The 16223-nt window shown below is 44.2% G+C and overlaps 1 protein-coding gene across 1 annotated transcript in view; it reads left to right on the forward strand.

Moving 5' to 3' along the window:
* The window catches only part of LOC119440728 (fibronectin type-III domain-containing protein 3A-like), an 83407-nt gene that overhangs the window by 35658 nt on the left and 31526 nt on the right, over positions 1–16223 (forward strand). The window contains 12 exon segments of the mRNA XM_049663028.1: positions 5759–5924; positions 7581–7712; positions 8579–8638; positions 9602–9800; positions 10219–10278; positions 10810–10853; positions 11134–11228; positions 11483–11536; positions 12470–12591; positions 14057–14216; positions 14999–15085; positions 15780–15918. Coding sequence (XP_049518985.1) covers positions 5759–5924; positions 7581–7712; positions 8579–8638; positions 9602–9800; positions 10219–10278; positions 10810–10853; positions 11134–11228; positions 11483–11536; positions 12470–12591; positions 14057–14216; positions 14999–15085; positions 15780–15918 — 1318 coding nt within the window.

The following is a 16223-nucleotide window of genomic DNA, read 5'->3' on the forward strand; positions in this document are numbered from 1 at the left end:
CCATGTTGTTGTGGAACTATAATATTATTCTCGGTAATAAATTCCTTTAATTGTTGCGCAACTAATTTTTCAAAATGCGGAGTATTTACGCGGAGCAGTCTTGGGTAAAAGGGGATACTTAAAGCCAATTTGACGTTTTTCTTTGTTTTTTTTTTCTGCTTTAGCCGATTTGTTTTTGCAGTGCCGACAGCTACAGGTTTGCAGTACAGACAGCTTTGGGTCTGATGCCAAAACGTGGCAACATTTCCACGCCCCAGCGATGAGTAACAAAAACATATCTCGAAGGCTATGCTTTTGCTGACTGTACCCTCCAGAAGCACTTGTTTAGAGGCAAAAAACGTCATGGGGGCCATATTTTTTGTAAATGGAGCACGGTTTGTTTCAAATGCAAATCTCAAAGATCACTTCTTTACATAATTTTTTTTTTCGTTATGCAGGCATTGAAAGCAATTACAAGAAATAAAAGCAAAAAGATAAGTCATGGCCATCATTTTTTAATGTGCCAGGCTTGAAGGCCATGTGTTTTTTCTTTTAGTACTATTGTTCCTACAAGCATGGAAAGCAATTGCAGGAGCTGGAAACACGCAATGTACATAAGTTAATTTCGGGCTTTAATCTCAGAAGCAGAAGTGTCGTGCACCTTTGATATTATTAAAAATTTTGGTTAAAATAAAACGTGCCAACTACCAGATTGTTGCATGACTTAATTAGAAGAGGGAATGCAGCATCGTCCACGACAAAAGCATGATCGAAGAGATGGCTTTAATTGTTTGCAGATTATATGTATTTAAATTTTATACATGGCATTCTATGTACGTCTAAAGCACAAATTTTACGGGCGTCCCATGGACATTGACTATTTGTGCAATGTACATCTGAAGTTACAATTTTTCTATATGTTTTATGAACATCTAAAGCTTTGTCTACTGTACATCTGAAGTATAAACTAGATGGACGCTCAGTGGACATCTAAAGCTTTTGTACCACTGACGTCTCGTAGACGTATCCATCGGCGTATGTTCCGCACGTGCATGTAATGGGTGGATGTTTGGATAAATCCGTTACATCTATTGTATGTGTGTGGCCATCTGGGGTGTAATGCCCGCAGATTATCCTTAGAATGGAAGGATAACGGAAGAGCTCACAGTGCGCTCCATCCCTCCAAACAGCCGATTCACGCTCCAGATGGCTGACGTGGCTAGTAGGTACGCAGCTTTGCACTTTGTCTCTACTTTGCACCACTTCCACAGTGTTGCGCGCTGCCCACGACAACTTTCGGGCCGCGGAACTTGCGAACGCGCAGAACGAATGGTATATAATTCGCACTGTGCAGAGTCGCGAGAAGGTTGTCCTGTATTCCGGCAGGCGTGCAACTGTGTCAATACACCGTTCTGTAATCTTTTTTTTTTTTTTTTCTTCATTACATCTCGAGCATAGCCGGGCCAGAGTTTGATTATCGTACGTGGAGGCAGGCACGTAACGTAACTTGTTTCGCAAGAAAAGACTGCACCACGTGCGTACCCATATATTCTTTGCTATATTTAGAAAAAATGGCTGGGCCGCCTTCCCGCGCGTTGTTCAGGGCTCAGATAAGCGCGAGGTGTTCCCACGGTATGTACAGATTAGACGGACATCTTAAGCCGGCCGCATCCGCATTGCTGCGCTAATTTTCGCAGAAGAAAGGAGAGCGCGGACAGCCGGGGAATCGCACCGTAACGAGTTTCACGCGCTGCATCGCAAATGGGAACTGTCGCTCGCTCACTCTCCTTCCTGCTTGCGTTTCGCTCACGTCGAAAGAAAACAATTTTGAACCACTAAATCCGGACAGCTCGGCGCAGGCCCTCGGTGTGACGCAACGCGCTCCGTGCTCGGACTACGCGAGGAAAAAGAAAAAAAAGGAAAAAGAAAACCGTTCGTGCAAACGAGAGTATTGCGGGCGATCGGCGACGTCTGCCGCGCAGATATCAGCGCGAGCGGGCGTACGGAATAAAGTTCCCCGCGGCGGCGGGGGCATTTCGCGCCCGCCAGCAGCTGCCTCTGCTGACGTGGAAACGCGAGAGCGGCGACAGCTAGCAGCAGAGCTAGCGCCCCCGCTAAATCCTCCACGTAGCAGCAGCCGCCGCTGTTCGTGATCCTCGCTAGCTGCTGCTGTGATCCTCCCTATCGCCGTCCCGTCGCTCGATGCCTTGCGCCGCGGTGCCGCGGGAACGTGGATTTTAGCGCTCGTGTTGTCCTGCCCTTGCCACGTCCGCCCCCAGCGGCGCGTGCGCCCGCGTCCAGGCGCCAATTTCGAAACAACCCGCCTTGTGGGCGTTCGCGCGCGGCGGTTGCCGTCTTCTCCGCAGATCCTAGTGGCATCGTTGGAAATCGAACTTTACCAGGACGTCACCTACGCAGCTCGCAGACACGGTTATGCAGTTTTCTCGCTTTCTGTGTTTCTCGCTAGCACTTTTGTTCAGCTCATGTGTGTGACCTAAGACTGTATTTGAGTAATGTATATGTCACAACGGTACTGGCAGCTACTGAATGCAATTAGAATTTTGTTGGAACGTCCGCCAGGATAGCTCAGTGGTTAGGATGTTCCGTTGCTGGGCAGCAGGACGGGAATTTGATAGCCGGCCTCTGATCCTGCCTCTGCCACTACTAATTTAGAGTCTCCCACTATGGCATTTTAGCTGCATCTTAACGGGGCATCAGCTGTTGATCGTATTTATGCAGGCACATTGACTTTTTTTGTTGCATGTAGACAGTTCTGGACATTTTTTTTTATTTGGGCAGGTGCAGTCTTTTCATCAGCATTCATAGCTGTTCGATTTCATCAGCGTTAAATTTCTATGAAGGCCTCAGCTTCTGAAATCATGACATATACAATCACAGTGTTGTAGTCCTTGTTATCTTTTTTTTTTTTTTAAACTTCAGCATTCTGTTCTCCTCTATTGTGTGTATGTGGCATCATTGCGATCATGGTGTCACCTAGGTCGTGAGTCTTTTTGGATTACAATGCAGGATTGTTTTGAGTGGCAGTTTGGTTACAGTGCACAGGATATTGAAAAAAAAAAAAAACTGTAATGGGGGGATGCTATTAGAAATGAGAGCTACTCGGTGCATTTCTTTTCATACCGTTAAAAGCGAGTCTTACAAACGGGGGGGGGGGGGGGGGGGGTGACTTCTTCAGGACCTCAATGAAGTTTACTACCTACCTGCCTACCACTCGCCTCTCTGGTTCTAATGCATGACAAGCAACCTTTCGTTAAAGGGACACTAAAGCAAAACAATAAATCAACTTAGACTGATAAAGTATTCTTCGAAAACTCTGATGTCGTTAATTACACTGCAATAGTTCAATTATTAGAAGAGAAACTGACGCTCAAAGTTATTTTTTTTTAATTTCGCATGGGAACACCGTCAGCACTTTAGTGTGACATCATGACTTCTAAAGTATTTTTTCGTATTTGGGCCACGTTGCCTCAATAAAAGTTCGCGAAGCTTGCCATATTGAATCTTGGGCTCCTTGGAACGCAATGTAGTCAATCTTTACCTCTAAAAAATTAACTGAGACCTAGAAGACGCTGTCAAAATTCATGCCGTCACGGTGAGCTGGTGTGGGAGCTTCAAGGTGGCGTCGCCACTTGTCTCTGTGCTTTTTTTTTTTTCTTTCTGGCTTACCAAGCGGCTTCTCGTGGTGAGAGTCATGCCTAAAGATCCGGCCTCTAGTGATCATTCATTATGTCTGCTGTCGATTGCGCGTCCATGTCGTAGCACGCCAAGTTTATACTCGCTTTTACTGCTGCTGCAGAAGCAGGTAGCAATGCCGCTACCTTTTGTGAAGCTGATGTCTTTAGGAGACAACCGTTAGTCACCTCAAAACGTGTGGGAAAAAGAAAAAAAAAAGCGCTGCCTAATCGAAGAAGCACTGCGAAAACATGGCAGTCTTTTTTGTGCCATCTTCGAGTACGTGTTCACACCTGGGGGTCCATGCAGCATGAAATTATTCCTTACGTTGATCGGAAAAGGCCTGCCTGATAATGTGTAATTTTTCAAGCATAAGTTTCATGTCTTGCCACCTCAGAATCATTAAAGACCGTCATGCAACAACTGGCACGATAAGAACTAATTGCAGCAACAGCTACTGCGATCTGTTGCATTAAGGGCAAATATAGCTCAAAACAGTCTCACAAACGTACGCTGCTCTGCAATTTGCTGTGGCATGTGAAAAAAGTCAACCAACATTCAAAATTAATGCATTGTTTGTTATCGCTTCATGGTGTTAAAAACCACACACAGCTGTTTGACAGGTCTGTAAATAATAAACTGTTGTGATACCGTAAAAGCTTGCCTGCCTCATTACACCGTAGAGCATAGATGGGAAGTCTTTTCGTGCCGCACTGTACCTCTCTAGGTGGTGACTGCTAAGTTGTAGGAATGCAATGTGGTTGCTTTCAGGAAAAACTACCAGTAATTAGCATTTTCTCGCTGATGCCGCTACTTTTAAGAAATATTTGGCTGCAACATCAGTGCTGCAACCTCCATTGTTAGAATTGAATTCTGTGATTTTACATGCCAAAATCGTGACTTGATTATAAGGCATGCTGTAGTAGGGGACTCCGGATTACTTTTGGCCAACGGGGGATCTTTAACGTACCCCCAATGCATGGGACACAAGCATTTTTGCACTTCACCCCCATCGAAATGTGGCCGTCACGACCGGGATTTGATCCCACGACCTCGTGCTTAGCACTGCAACACCATAGCTGCTAAGCCACCGCGGTGGGTCCTCCATCAGTGGCTTCACAGGTTTACCGATCCGCATACCTTCACCACCCTTTCATTTCTGAGACATTCCTTTCAGAGTCCCTCAAAAACGAATGACCACTTATCTTGACCTTGGCAGCTAACTTGTGCATAGAGGCATGCCACGTATCTTCTTGCTTTTAAATCTTCGTTTCATGGTGTGGGGAAGAGAGATCATAGTACAGGAATGTTGTCCTCGGATGTAAAAACGCGGCTGATTCCGCGGAGTCACTGTGCCGATAATCCATGAAGCATTTCTCTCAATTACTGCTTTGTGGTGCCATCGTCTACGCGCATTGCGAATATTGGAATCCAAAGATGTCCTCACTTTGCTCTTAGATTATTTGTGTAAATGATGCTAGGCTCAAACCTAGTGAAAGCTCTTTTCATCTCATACTTTCAGATGGCTTCGAACCCAGAATACACATTCATTGTTAAAGGCAATAAATGGTTATACATAATGTGCCACATAATGAGTGCACAACGCATGTCTAATGCTCTGATGAGTGCACATTGCCAACAGATTGCATCTCTGAGCTATTAGCACTCCTGTATGTCTAGTCTTGCTGTGGTACAGTGTTGTGCAAGCAACCATGAATCCTGGCAACATCACACAAAAGCGTGTTCAAAGGGGCTGGTTGGTTCATCATTAGAAAAATGCAGAAACAGCATGACACAGGACGAGTGAAGAGCACAGGACAGCTCTTCACTTGCCCTGTGTCACGCTGTTTCTGTATTTTTCTAATGATGAACCAACCAGCCCCTTTGAACACGCTTTTGTGTGATGTTGCCAGGATTCATGGTTGCTTGCAAAACGACTTCTTGTAGGGCGGAGAACAACTCTCGAGGTGCCTTGCCTTGTGTAGTATTTCCTTTAGTGTGCAAGTGTTCTTTTACACCCTACAAGATGTTCACTTTACTCGTTACGTTTTCTCTGAAGAGGTGCATCAACGGTGTCCCCTTGCAGACGGGGGCAGCGCCCGGTGCGGCCCAGCCTGCCTTCTACCCGTACCCGGCCACGGCTGCTGCTGGTCCAGCTGCACAGGCTTCCCCTTCGGCTGCGCCACCTTTTGTGGGCCAGTTTCACTCACCCGCTGCCATGCAGTCCCAACTCAGCCCACACTCACCACAGGGTCAGTTGTGCTGTTCTGAGCCTTCGCTAATGTGTTTGCAGTGTCATAATTGTAGCAAGTCTAGACAGGAGAGAACCCATGAAGCAGCGGTAGCATATTGCTATTGCATAGAACACCACGTGCTATGCTCTTTAAGAATGAATGCTAATGAGGTGGAGGTGACTAAGACACAAAGCACTAACCAAGATCCACATTGCTAGGAAAGAACCAGCAGTATGTACACGAGCGTAAGAGTTCAAAGAAAAGAGCACCATGCCCCTGCATCATTCCACTTTTCTTTGGTTATGAGTTAATGTGTACTGCTAATGCTCTCCTTGTTAATTGCATTTCAGTTCTCCACTCTGCAGTATGTGTGCTCTCATGACTAGCTTTTTTTTGTCATTGTTCGTGCCCTTCTAGTTGGCTGTTTGATTTCACTTAACCTTCAACATTGCATAAGCTTCTCCATTCATCAGTCTCGTTGCCGCACAAGTTAGAGGTTTATTTCAGAAGGAAGCTCCTGTTCTAATCGGGCAGGAGGCTGCTTTGTGACATGAGAGAAAGAAAGCACTTTATTTGCACCCGTCAGAGAGTATGAGTGATCGGGGTGAGACGCAGTTCCCCCTTTCACTGTCAGACGCAGCTCCCCCCCCCCCCCCCCCCCAGGCGTCGACCGGAATCAGTTTGCTTCCGGCGGCGGCCTGGGCTTCACCGATGACTTGTTTTTGGGCTTGTTCTTCCTGGCTATGGAGGGAGGATTCCCATGACTCTTTGTTCCCATGTAGACTGTTCAGCGCTGGGCAAGCCCAGAGCATAAAACGGCAAACATGTCTCAGTGCAAAGCATTTATTGACTTGCTCCCCGGACTTTTTTCCTCGCTGTCCTGAGTGTGGTCAGCCTCAGTCGCACACTCCATGCTGCACACACAAAGGCTGCTGGGAGCAGGTGTTCAAGAGTGAAGTCAAGTGTTTCTCTCATACATAGCACACGTGGAGTCTAGTTCAGCAGTGCATTGCACAAGTTTCCTTGTTCTCTCTAGTGTTCTCTCCCGGTGATTTTAGCCATTCAACTACTGATGATGTTGGGTAGATTCACGTTACGCTAGTGACATATGAAACCGTCCTGTCAGAGCATATGCATTAGTCTGCGTCTGATGTCTTCCGAGCAATACAACACAGCAGAAGTTCAGTCTCTTAAGCATAGTTGTGCTGCTGCTAAACAAACTACACACAACAAGAACAGTGTGTGTGAACTACACACAAAGCAAGAACAGTAAAATTTTAAATCACATGCATTGTGCAGCTGAATGCTTTGCATTAACACAGATGCCAACGTGGGGTGGAATGAGCAGAATAGTTTTGTACATTTTATTCCTCTCATTCCTGAACCGGTCATTCACATTCTTTCCAAGCTGTTGTCCCATGCAAGAACATTGCTTATGTTTAGGTATTTGGTGCTGTTAGGGTACAGTAGCAATATGCTTGTAACGTTAGTACCTCTGCTGCTACATTTTTCATCCTCTTATAAGCTTGTCCATGGCAGAGAAGTAGGCTGTACATTGCTGCTATGTTTGAAAGATTAGGTATAGTCACAAGTGTGCAATACTAATGTAGTGGAAAGTTTTTTTCTGTCATAAATGGAAGAGCACTGTGCCGATTGTCATGTTTTCTGTATCAGGCCATGCGAATCCAAGTGGACAGCCTCACAAGGATGAGCGATCGCAGAAGCAGTTCTTCAAGCTACGTAAGAAGCTAGAATCTCGCCCACCTCCCTCTACTTCGGGTGCACACTCGGAGTCTCCCAGATCAAGTGAGTCAGTTTTGCGTTCATTTAGGCAGAAGCCCCTTCTTGAGGGGGCTCCCTTTCTTGTCATTTCTTGTCATTTTAGTGCTTCCTCATTTGCATGAGGCTTTTTACCCAGCTATAGCCAGCATGTCTGTACATGGCGTAACTGTGTGGTGGTGGGTGGATGCGTAAGTGTGGAGTATAAGGCTGCGTTGCGTGAAGAAAATAGTCTGTGCAAGCATGGGAACTGCACCTACTGCCGCTGAGCACAAGGCAGAGGTTTGATTCTTGGCTGTTAACGGTTGCATTCTGATATGAGCAGAACATGCAGAGTTTTCAGTGCACATTAAAAGGTAATTAGAATTAATCTGAAACACTCTGCAATGTCTTTCACGCAAAGTTACACAGTCAAGTAATCAGTCGAAGGATCAGATCAGTCAATGAAAAATTATAATTAATGAATTGATAAAACCAACAAAATGAGTTGTTCCATGGATCAGTAAGAAAATCAAGGCAAATCAGTTCTGCGGAAGCCCACAGGATGGAGGAAAGTACATGGAAGGGAAAAATTGTCATCCACTCGAATTGTAGTACAATGCTACAAGAAAAATCCATACAAGTTTCTCAGGAAGAAAACCTCACAAATCTCGTAGCTGAAGAATTCATCTGGTCCATGATTTTCTTTAAGTAGGAAAATCATGGCTTTCATTGAAAGTGCTAGCTATGCTCGCACAAGCTTGTGATTGAAGTTTATTGCTTAAGAGCTGTTGTCATAGGTAATTCATCTTTGTGTGACTTCTTCTGAATATATAATAAACAGATTAAACACACTGTTAAGCTGGGTTTGTGTGAGATGTAATTTAAGTCTTTGTTACTGCTCTCTTTACCAGGCCGCAGTTCCCCAGGCCCCTCAGGTTGTGGCAGACCTGGCCATGGAGCAGAACAACAAGGTTGGCCACATTTATTTTGATGCAAACAGCTTTCAGGACAAACATGCAGCTGATTGGGTGCTGTGTCTGACTGGGAGCTACACTCGATTGTTTGACATTCAGGTGCTCTTGCAAGAATAGTCGTGTGATGACTTGGCAGTATGATGGCTCACTCGAATTGAATAACATAACCAAATCAATCGTGTGGATATCTTCAATGTTGGAGCAAGATTCATGGCAAGGGAATGTTTGCATTTGCCTCAAAGCAGCATGAAACTTCAAAAGGAAAGCTTCACGGTTAAATAATGGTTCATTCTTGTAAGAGAATACAATCTGACACCACTGTTTTTCCAGGGCAGTTACTTTGCCTACTAGCTAACCAGAAAGCTAGTAGGTGGCAGGGTGCGGGTGAAATAGCCAACATGATGTGCAGGAATGCGAATTGGCAAACCTGGACATTACAATTATAATGTAGTTATGGTTTCTTTTAGTTTCGTGCTACGTTGAATGGCTAGCAACTTTCTTGCGCATCACTCTGGTGTTGACAAGAAGTGGTACAGCTTGTTTGTTTACAAAGGGGAACTGCAGTTTCAATAATAGATGTTTTGGGGCCCCTTTATTCTTTATTTCCTATTTAAGACATCTTATTTAAAGTGCCTATTATACAAGATAGCACATTTCAATTGGCAAGCTAGTGACTGCAAATGAGCTAACCTTGTCTTGCATGGACAACCAAATCTTGCCCAAAATGGTTGAGGAGTTAATGCTTTGCTCTGCTTATGTGAAAAACATTGTGTGTACAGGCTGAAAGGGAGCAATGATATGGCCAGCACAAAACTGTTAAAAATCTATACTATGCAGACTCTGTATGATGGGCATATTGACATTACTTTGTTGCCATACATTTCGATGATGGTGTGCTGATAACAATGGAATCAATGATGTGAAGACTCTAACTAGCGAATCTTTGCGGTGTTAACAAAGTGGCTTTGCCACGGTGCCCAGAGGCCCTGGTACAGCTGTCCTCTCTGCGGGTGCCGACGGTGTCGCAGCTGAGTGCGCGGCAGGCAGTGGCATCCTGGAGCGCCCCCGAGACGTCTGGGGGAGCCACGCTGGATGGTGTAGCCTACGAGCTTCTCCTTTCTGAGAAGGGTTTGGACAGGCCTGCCAAGCTGTTCAAATGGTCAGCATTTCCTTTTTGGTTTTGTAATGTACTAATTGCTGGCCCTATGGACACATTTTGGTAGGGGCAAAATTTGATTTAGACGTTACTTCAATTTAGACATTACACAATCCTAGGGGGTCAAAATTAATCTGCAGCTGTTCACTATGGTGTCCCTTAACCCCTGCAATGCTTTAAGACGTTCAAACCCCTTGAATCAATTAAATCTCGTCAGTGACCAATCATTTCTGTCTATGATACCTGGGGGGACAAATATGAGAGGGATTTGTTTGTTGGCAGCAACTGATTTTGTAGGCTGTTCTTTCAGGCCTTTACAGGTTTCGTGTTCTAGAACATTTGAATTGCATGTGGAAGGTTTGATGACAAGAGAAGTAGGGTAAGTGTCTTGCTTATGCTTTTTTCATGCTTTCTTTTTCAGTGGCAAATCGTTAGAACAAAAGCTCGAAGATCTGAAGCCCGCGACAGAGTACTTGCTGTGGTGAGTTCTATACTCTGTATGTCAGCGGTATTCATGTGATTGATGCATCAACTTAGTTGACATAGCTGACTGGAGTGCTTGAGTAAAAAGAACCTTCAGTGAAAGCTTAATGCATAGCAGTCTTCTATGCTCACAGCATGCACAGCACTAACCTTAGCATTGCTTTTGCGAGTTATTCAGCTCGCCCGTTCCGACTTGGCAGGACAAAAGTCCTTAATTAGCCAGGTCAGGCAGGCGGCAGAGGACAGTGGGGCCCTGGACTGAGGGGCTCCGACCACCGCTATACTTAAAATATTTTACAGCCAAATAAAGTTTCTATATATATATATTCAGTTAAGCTCTTATTCAGAATTACTACTCTCATATCAATGTGCAAGCGATATTATCTTTGCCAACTTTCACTCGCTAGTTTGGCATTTTCAAACTCGCTGTAATATTCCAATAGTACTGAATTCGAGCTTATGTCTGCAGGGAATTCCTGAACCTCATAGAATTTGTGGTTTTCATTTTAATTTTCTTTTTCTCAATCAGCATTCAAGCCCATTTGGATGACATTCGAGGAAGCCCTTCACCTAGTGAGTACTTCGAGGCCAGAATAATCCTTTTTCTAAGTCTTTCTTAGCACACACTTGTGAAATATGCCTTAAATTACATGCATTACATGTACGCAACATTGTACTTTATTGGTGAGATATGTGATAGCTCTACCTGCTTGGAATGTCATGGTGGCTACAATTAGTGTGTATGCCTTTTTTACTTGTTTATACATCTGTAACAGCCACCAGAGTTAAATGAGCATCGTATTTGTTTTGGAAATGTGTACATGTTTTACACATGGTTTGGTCTGGGTTGCAGGTGTTGAGTTCAAGACAAGCAGCTGCGAACCAGACACACCCCAGCCGCCCAAACTGGTGTCTCGAACCAAAAATACACTAGTGCTGAAGTGGAATGTAAGTTCCATTCCTTTCTCTATTCTGTCACGCCTGTAAGGACAGTTGAACGCATGCTATGCAGGCTTGCCGTAACTTGTTCATTTCAGGAATATAGCCTTCCATCTATGAATCTGTTCATGTTCATAAGATTTCTTGTCCAGCAATGGTTAATAAACATTTCTTGCATTTGAGCATGGATGGGAAATAATTTATCCGATTTGTCCAGTTATCTTGTTCACTCTTGTTAATTTGTGCCAATGTTGGTCTCACAGGCTCCCTGCGACAATGGTTCCAAAATCACCTGCTACATGCTCGAGTATGACCAGGTAAGCATCGACAAGTCCAACTTTGCTTTTCGTAGTTGTAAGTGCTGTAGTCAGCTGTGCGTGCCTGAACTGTACACAACACATTTTCGAAGTGATATAGTGCTCTAGAGAAACTTGGCTTCAGATAAACTACATTGGGATAAACGAAACACTGCCTCCTATATTGACAGCTATCCCGCCTCCCCTTTTTTCTTATAATTTCTATAGTGTGTTTTGTGAATGCTATTTAATTGAGGTGCCTTGCAAGCTTAGCGACATGCGCACAGAAGGAGTTGTGCCTGTGTTTTAACACAGAGGTGGAATTAGGAAATACCAATGCTGCAAAGAAGGAATTTACACTTAATTGCTAGAATATATGATGTCATGTCAGGTGGTCATGCACGCTTCTGTCTTGTAGCTCCCAGGCTGAGATCAGGTTGAGCGAGTGGATTCAAAACACCAATGTATCCCAGAGGGCAATCTCTGCCACAGATCTAATTTGTCAGATTAGCTAGATTCCTTAAAACACCTATTTCTTTTAAATGCACAGTTGCGATGTGATAGTGGGCACTGTTTTTTGCAGTTCATTATGGTAAGTGGGAATGTGCACTGGTAGGATATTTTGGGGCTCAGTACACACGAAACTACGATTGATAAGAAGGCTAGTTAGTCTTGAAGCATTTGTCTCGTCACTTTGTTGTTGAAAACTGTTGGGCACTGAAACAATACTAGAGTTGCTGTTTCAGTTAAGGTCTAGTTTGGACTGGTAGACACTGTTTTACAGGGCAGAAATGCATAGCGTGGACTGGGCTCATTTTCTCGCTGTCTAAATTCCTGGCAGTGAGTTGCCGTATTAGCGATGCATAAATGCATCAAGCAATGTGGTTGTCACGTGATCCTTTAGGGATGCTTACTCCTATGAAACAGCTGATACCTGCTCTGTCGCCCTTGCAGGGTAACGATGGCCAGTTTGTGCCCGTGTTCACGGGGCTGCAGAAGCAGTTCAAGGTGTCCAAGCTCGCTGCCTCAACTTTCTACAGCTTCCGTTTGGCAGCAACCAATGCAGTGGGGACTAGGCAAGTGTCATTGTTCAGTGCTAGTGTTTCAGTGATCATAGACTTGCTTGTGGTATGGGGGAGAAAGATGTAGCCCTTCTACCCAGCTACCCTATTAATTACTCACAAGTATTTCAGCATTAGACACACTGCTCTGTGCATTCTGGTGTAGAGGCCACTTTCAGAAGCAGTGCCGCCTCTTGACTGAAGTGGCCATGGCACTTCAGTAACAATTCTTTGCGATATGTGAGCTAAAACTTTATAACCAGATATTTGTGTCCACTTCAAGGCACCGTAGTTGAGGTATTTTTTAAGCAGCTAATGTCTCTTTTAGTCAAAGGGCAGCACTGTCTTGTTGCCTACTTAGACAAAATGTTTAGGCCTGTTTGTAGACAAAAAGGTTGTCATAGGGTGACAAGGAGTGGGCAAAAGGGCCACAATTCTTCATTTCCTATTAGAAGTTTATAGGGCAGCTTTGTTTGAAGGAGCCTGGTTGCTTTGTGACTGTATGGAATTATGATGGGGAGTGAGATGCTGCAATCAGAGTAGTCATCCTTGTTTTGGCTAAACCTCTTCATGCCTGTGGCTTAGAGCCTGTCACTTTTTTACTCAGCGACATGCTACATGTCAGAAAAACAGTGTTCAACTGTTCATTCATCTTGAGGTTTGTGTAGCATTTGCGTAAAGGGAAGACAACAGTAAAGCACTGCAGAATCATTTTTCTTCATTTCCTGTGAGTGCTGCGCAAACGTCAAGGTGAAGATGTACCAACCATCCCAGTTATCAAACCATGTTAATTGTTTTTCAGACATTTTAACGGTCTTCCTCAGGCAGCATAGGACTGCATGTGACTTCTGCCGCTCTCACGAAGATGAATCAAAAAGATGAAAAACTCGTGGAATGAGAAGTTGGCAGGATGATACTGGATTAATAGCTGACATTGAGGTAGCATTAGGGAGTTTTAGAAATAGGGTACCCAAAGTTTGGGGAGCGATATCGTACTTGCTCCAAAAGAACACAGAAAAGTACATGAAAAGAAATGAAAGGGAATTTGAGTTTTGGGTACTCTAACACACTTAGGGATGGCATTGTTAAAAAATACTATTAAACCATATGGTCATGTAGCTTGTCTTTTTTTTCTCTAGTGCCATCATTGACACATGTACAGTTGGCGGCAAAATTTTATGGGACACAGGATATGCAAAAATGCTGAATTATCGCGAAGCCTAGTTTCGAAACGAAAGTTTTAATCTACAGTAGCTTATGTGACCCACGCAGTATTCCATTAAACTAGAAGTGCCATTCCATAACAGAGGAACAATTCACATTTGTCATGGCACGTGTGTCCCGTACGGTAGTCAACTGTACATGACAAAGGAACCAGTTCTGTACTCCATTACGCGGCACTTCTCTGCCCGGCATGCTCGGTTCCCAATTTTCCTCTGTTACGATTAACAAGGAATCTTTTTATCTTGGTCCTCCCTAGCCCATGGAGTAGTGTGAGCCGCTTCACGACGAGTGGGGCTGCCCCGCCTGCCCCGGAGCCACCGAAGGTGGTTCAGGTGACTTGCTCTACAGCAACACTAGAGTGGAACACCCGGCCCTGTGACGATTCCTACACCCTCTCCATTGAGCAGGAGGGATCGGTGAGTCGGCTGCGCTAGACACTTACCATCCTACTACAATTCCCATCCTACTGGAGAAACTGAGATATATGTCTCTATAATGTGCTGCGAAATGTATGTTTCCCAAAAAATGCCTCCCTTGTTCACTGTGGGACAAATTGTATTAGTTTACCTTGTAATGCCATCCGGAAACAGATATCTGGGCGGTGACAATTTTATTCAAATGCCATTCTTTGCAGCGCTTTGTCGGATGTCTGAGCAATGCTCCACCTGCGTTATCATTGGGATCAGCTGGCCGTGAATAGTGGATGATAAGAAAGGAATAGAATTTAACGAAAGGAATAGCTGTATTATGCTGGGCCTGAAACTGGTGCTAGTCCTTGGACCTCTGCTATGGCATCTTTACTGTCTCACTTCCATTCCACTATTTCAGCATGTGCTCTACAGTGAATAATTAAAGATTAATTTTGCTAATTAGTTTATGCATTGTGATTAATCATGCTTGTATTGTGCACTTTTTCAAGTATAGTACTTTATGAAGCAGCAAATTCTGTGATCTGCCACAGGCAATTTAAAAAAGAAAGAAGCTTGTTTTGCCTAGGAAAAAAACGTCATGTATATTGCCTGCAATTGGCTTATTTACTATGCGAGCCCTAATAATTTTCAAGTTAGCTGTGCAAGTGGTAAAATTTCCTAAACAAGTATGAATACCTGAATTATGTGAATGTGAAATTCAGTGCTAATAGTATATAACAGATTCTGCTGAATTATTTGCGACTCAATTTCTTTTATTCGTACTGCAGCAACATGGCTTCTTGCCAGTTTACAATGGGTCTGACACCAAGTTCACCTGTACGCGTCTTGTCCGCAAGACTGAGTACAGGTTTCGGGTGAGTTTTCAAGCTATATTTTTTGCCATAATGACCGAACCGGAGGGCTGAAGGTGTTGAGGGCAATCTGGAAGCAAAAATCTACCGTCAATATGCATGACCTGTCTAAACATTGCACAATCAGTTTGAACTAAACTGGGGAAAAAATAATGTGGCCACTTTTCAACGTGTGGCATTTAGTGCTTAGCCCTGCATTCCATGTGTCGTTAATTTAAAGCATTCAACTTTTTCTCACATTAGCTTCAGGAAATTGAAATTGCTGTTATACATGCAGCTGTCATTAGCTTGAGGTTAAGCTACTTCAATCAGCTATCGATCATTACTATCTTCTGGGCGCGTTGGTGTATTATTGTGACTCGGTCACCAGTCTTGAACAGGCATTTCTAGATTTCTTCATTCAGTTTAGTTGAATTCAGAATTATTTGAACTAGACATTCAATGAGAATGTGGCTTTGATGGTTAACTACTGCAGCATCCTTTGGTTTACTGCCTTGTTTTCCCACTTGCTTATGATACAAGGGACAAGGACAAGTGACTGCAGTCATTTGCCCCGGCCATTTATAGGACAAACAACCGCATAGTAGTCATTTTTGTCCTCTTTTGTCTCCTGTGTGTGAAAGCAGCGCAGTAAACCAAACGCTGCCAGATTACGTAAAAAGATTACATCCCTCTTTCTCTTTCCTTCTCTCCACAGCTGGTTGCCCACAATGAAGAAGGCTCAAGTGGGCCAAGCCGTGTTGGAAGCCTGCAAACGCTGGCTGACCGACCAGGAAGGCCTTCACGCCCTAGTGCAAAGGGGCGTGTCCACAGCAATCACTTCGTGGCAGCTTGGGGTGAGCACACCTCCTCCCGAGTACTTCCTTTGCTTGCACAACAGTTTGCTTTTTTATCAAAGAATGGTGCATTGCACTAGCTCTGTAACAATGTTTGAAGGCAGATCAGCCATGTTCATTTTTTGAATGGAAGGCTCTGAGTTAAGATGCAGCGCAATCCTTGCAGGCTGTCAATTTCTTTCAAATTGAAATTAATGGCCCATAGTTTGCTCTTAGGCTGTGTACAAGCTGAAAGACACCCACCCCGTGTTGTTATGGAACTTCTGTAATTTTCACGAATTTCATAAACCTTGTCTTGACGAATG

The sequence above is a fragment of the Dermacentor silvarum genome, chromosome 2, assembly GCF_013339745.2.
Source record: "Dermacentor silvarum isolate Dsil-2018 chromosome 2, BIME_Dsil_1.4, whole genome shotgun sequence".
In the NCBI taxonomy this organism is placed as follows: Eukaryota; Metazoa; Arthropoda; class Arachnida; order Ixodida; family Ixodidae; genus Dermacentor; species Dermacentor silvarum.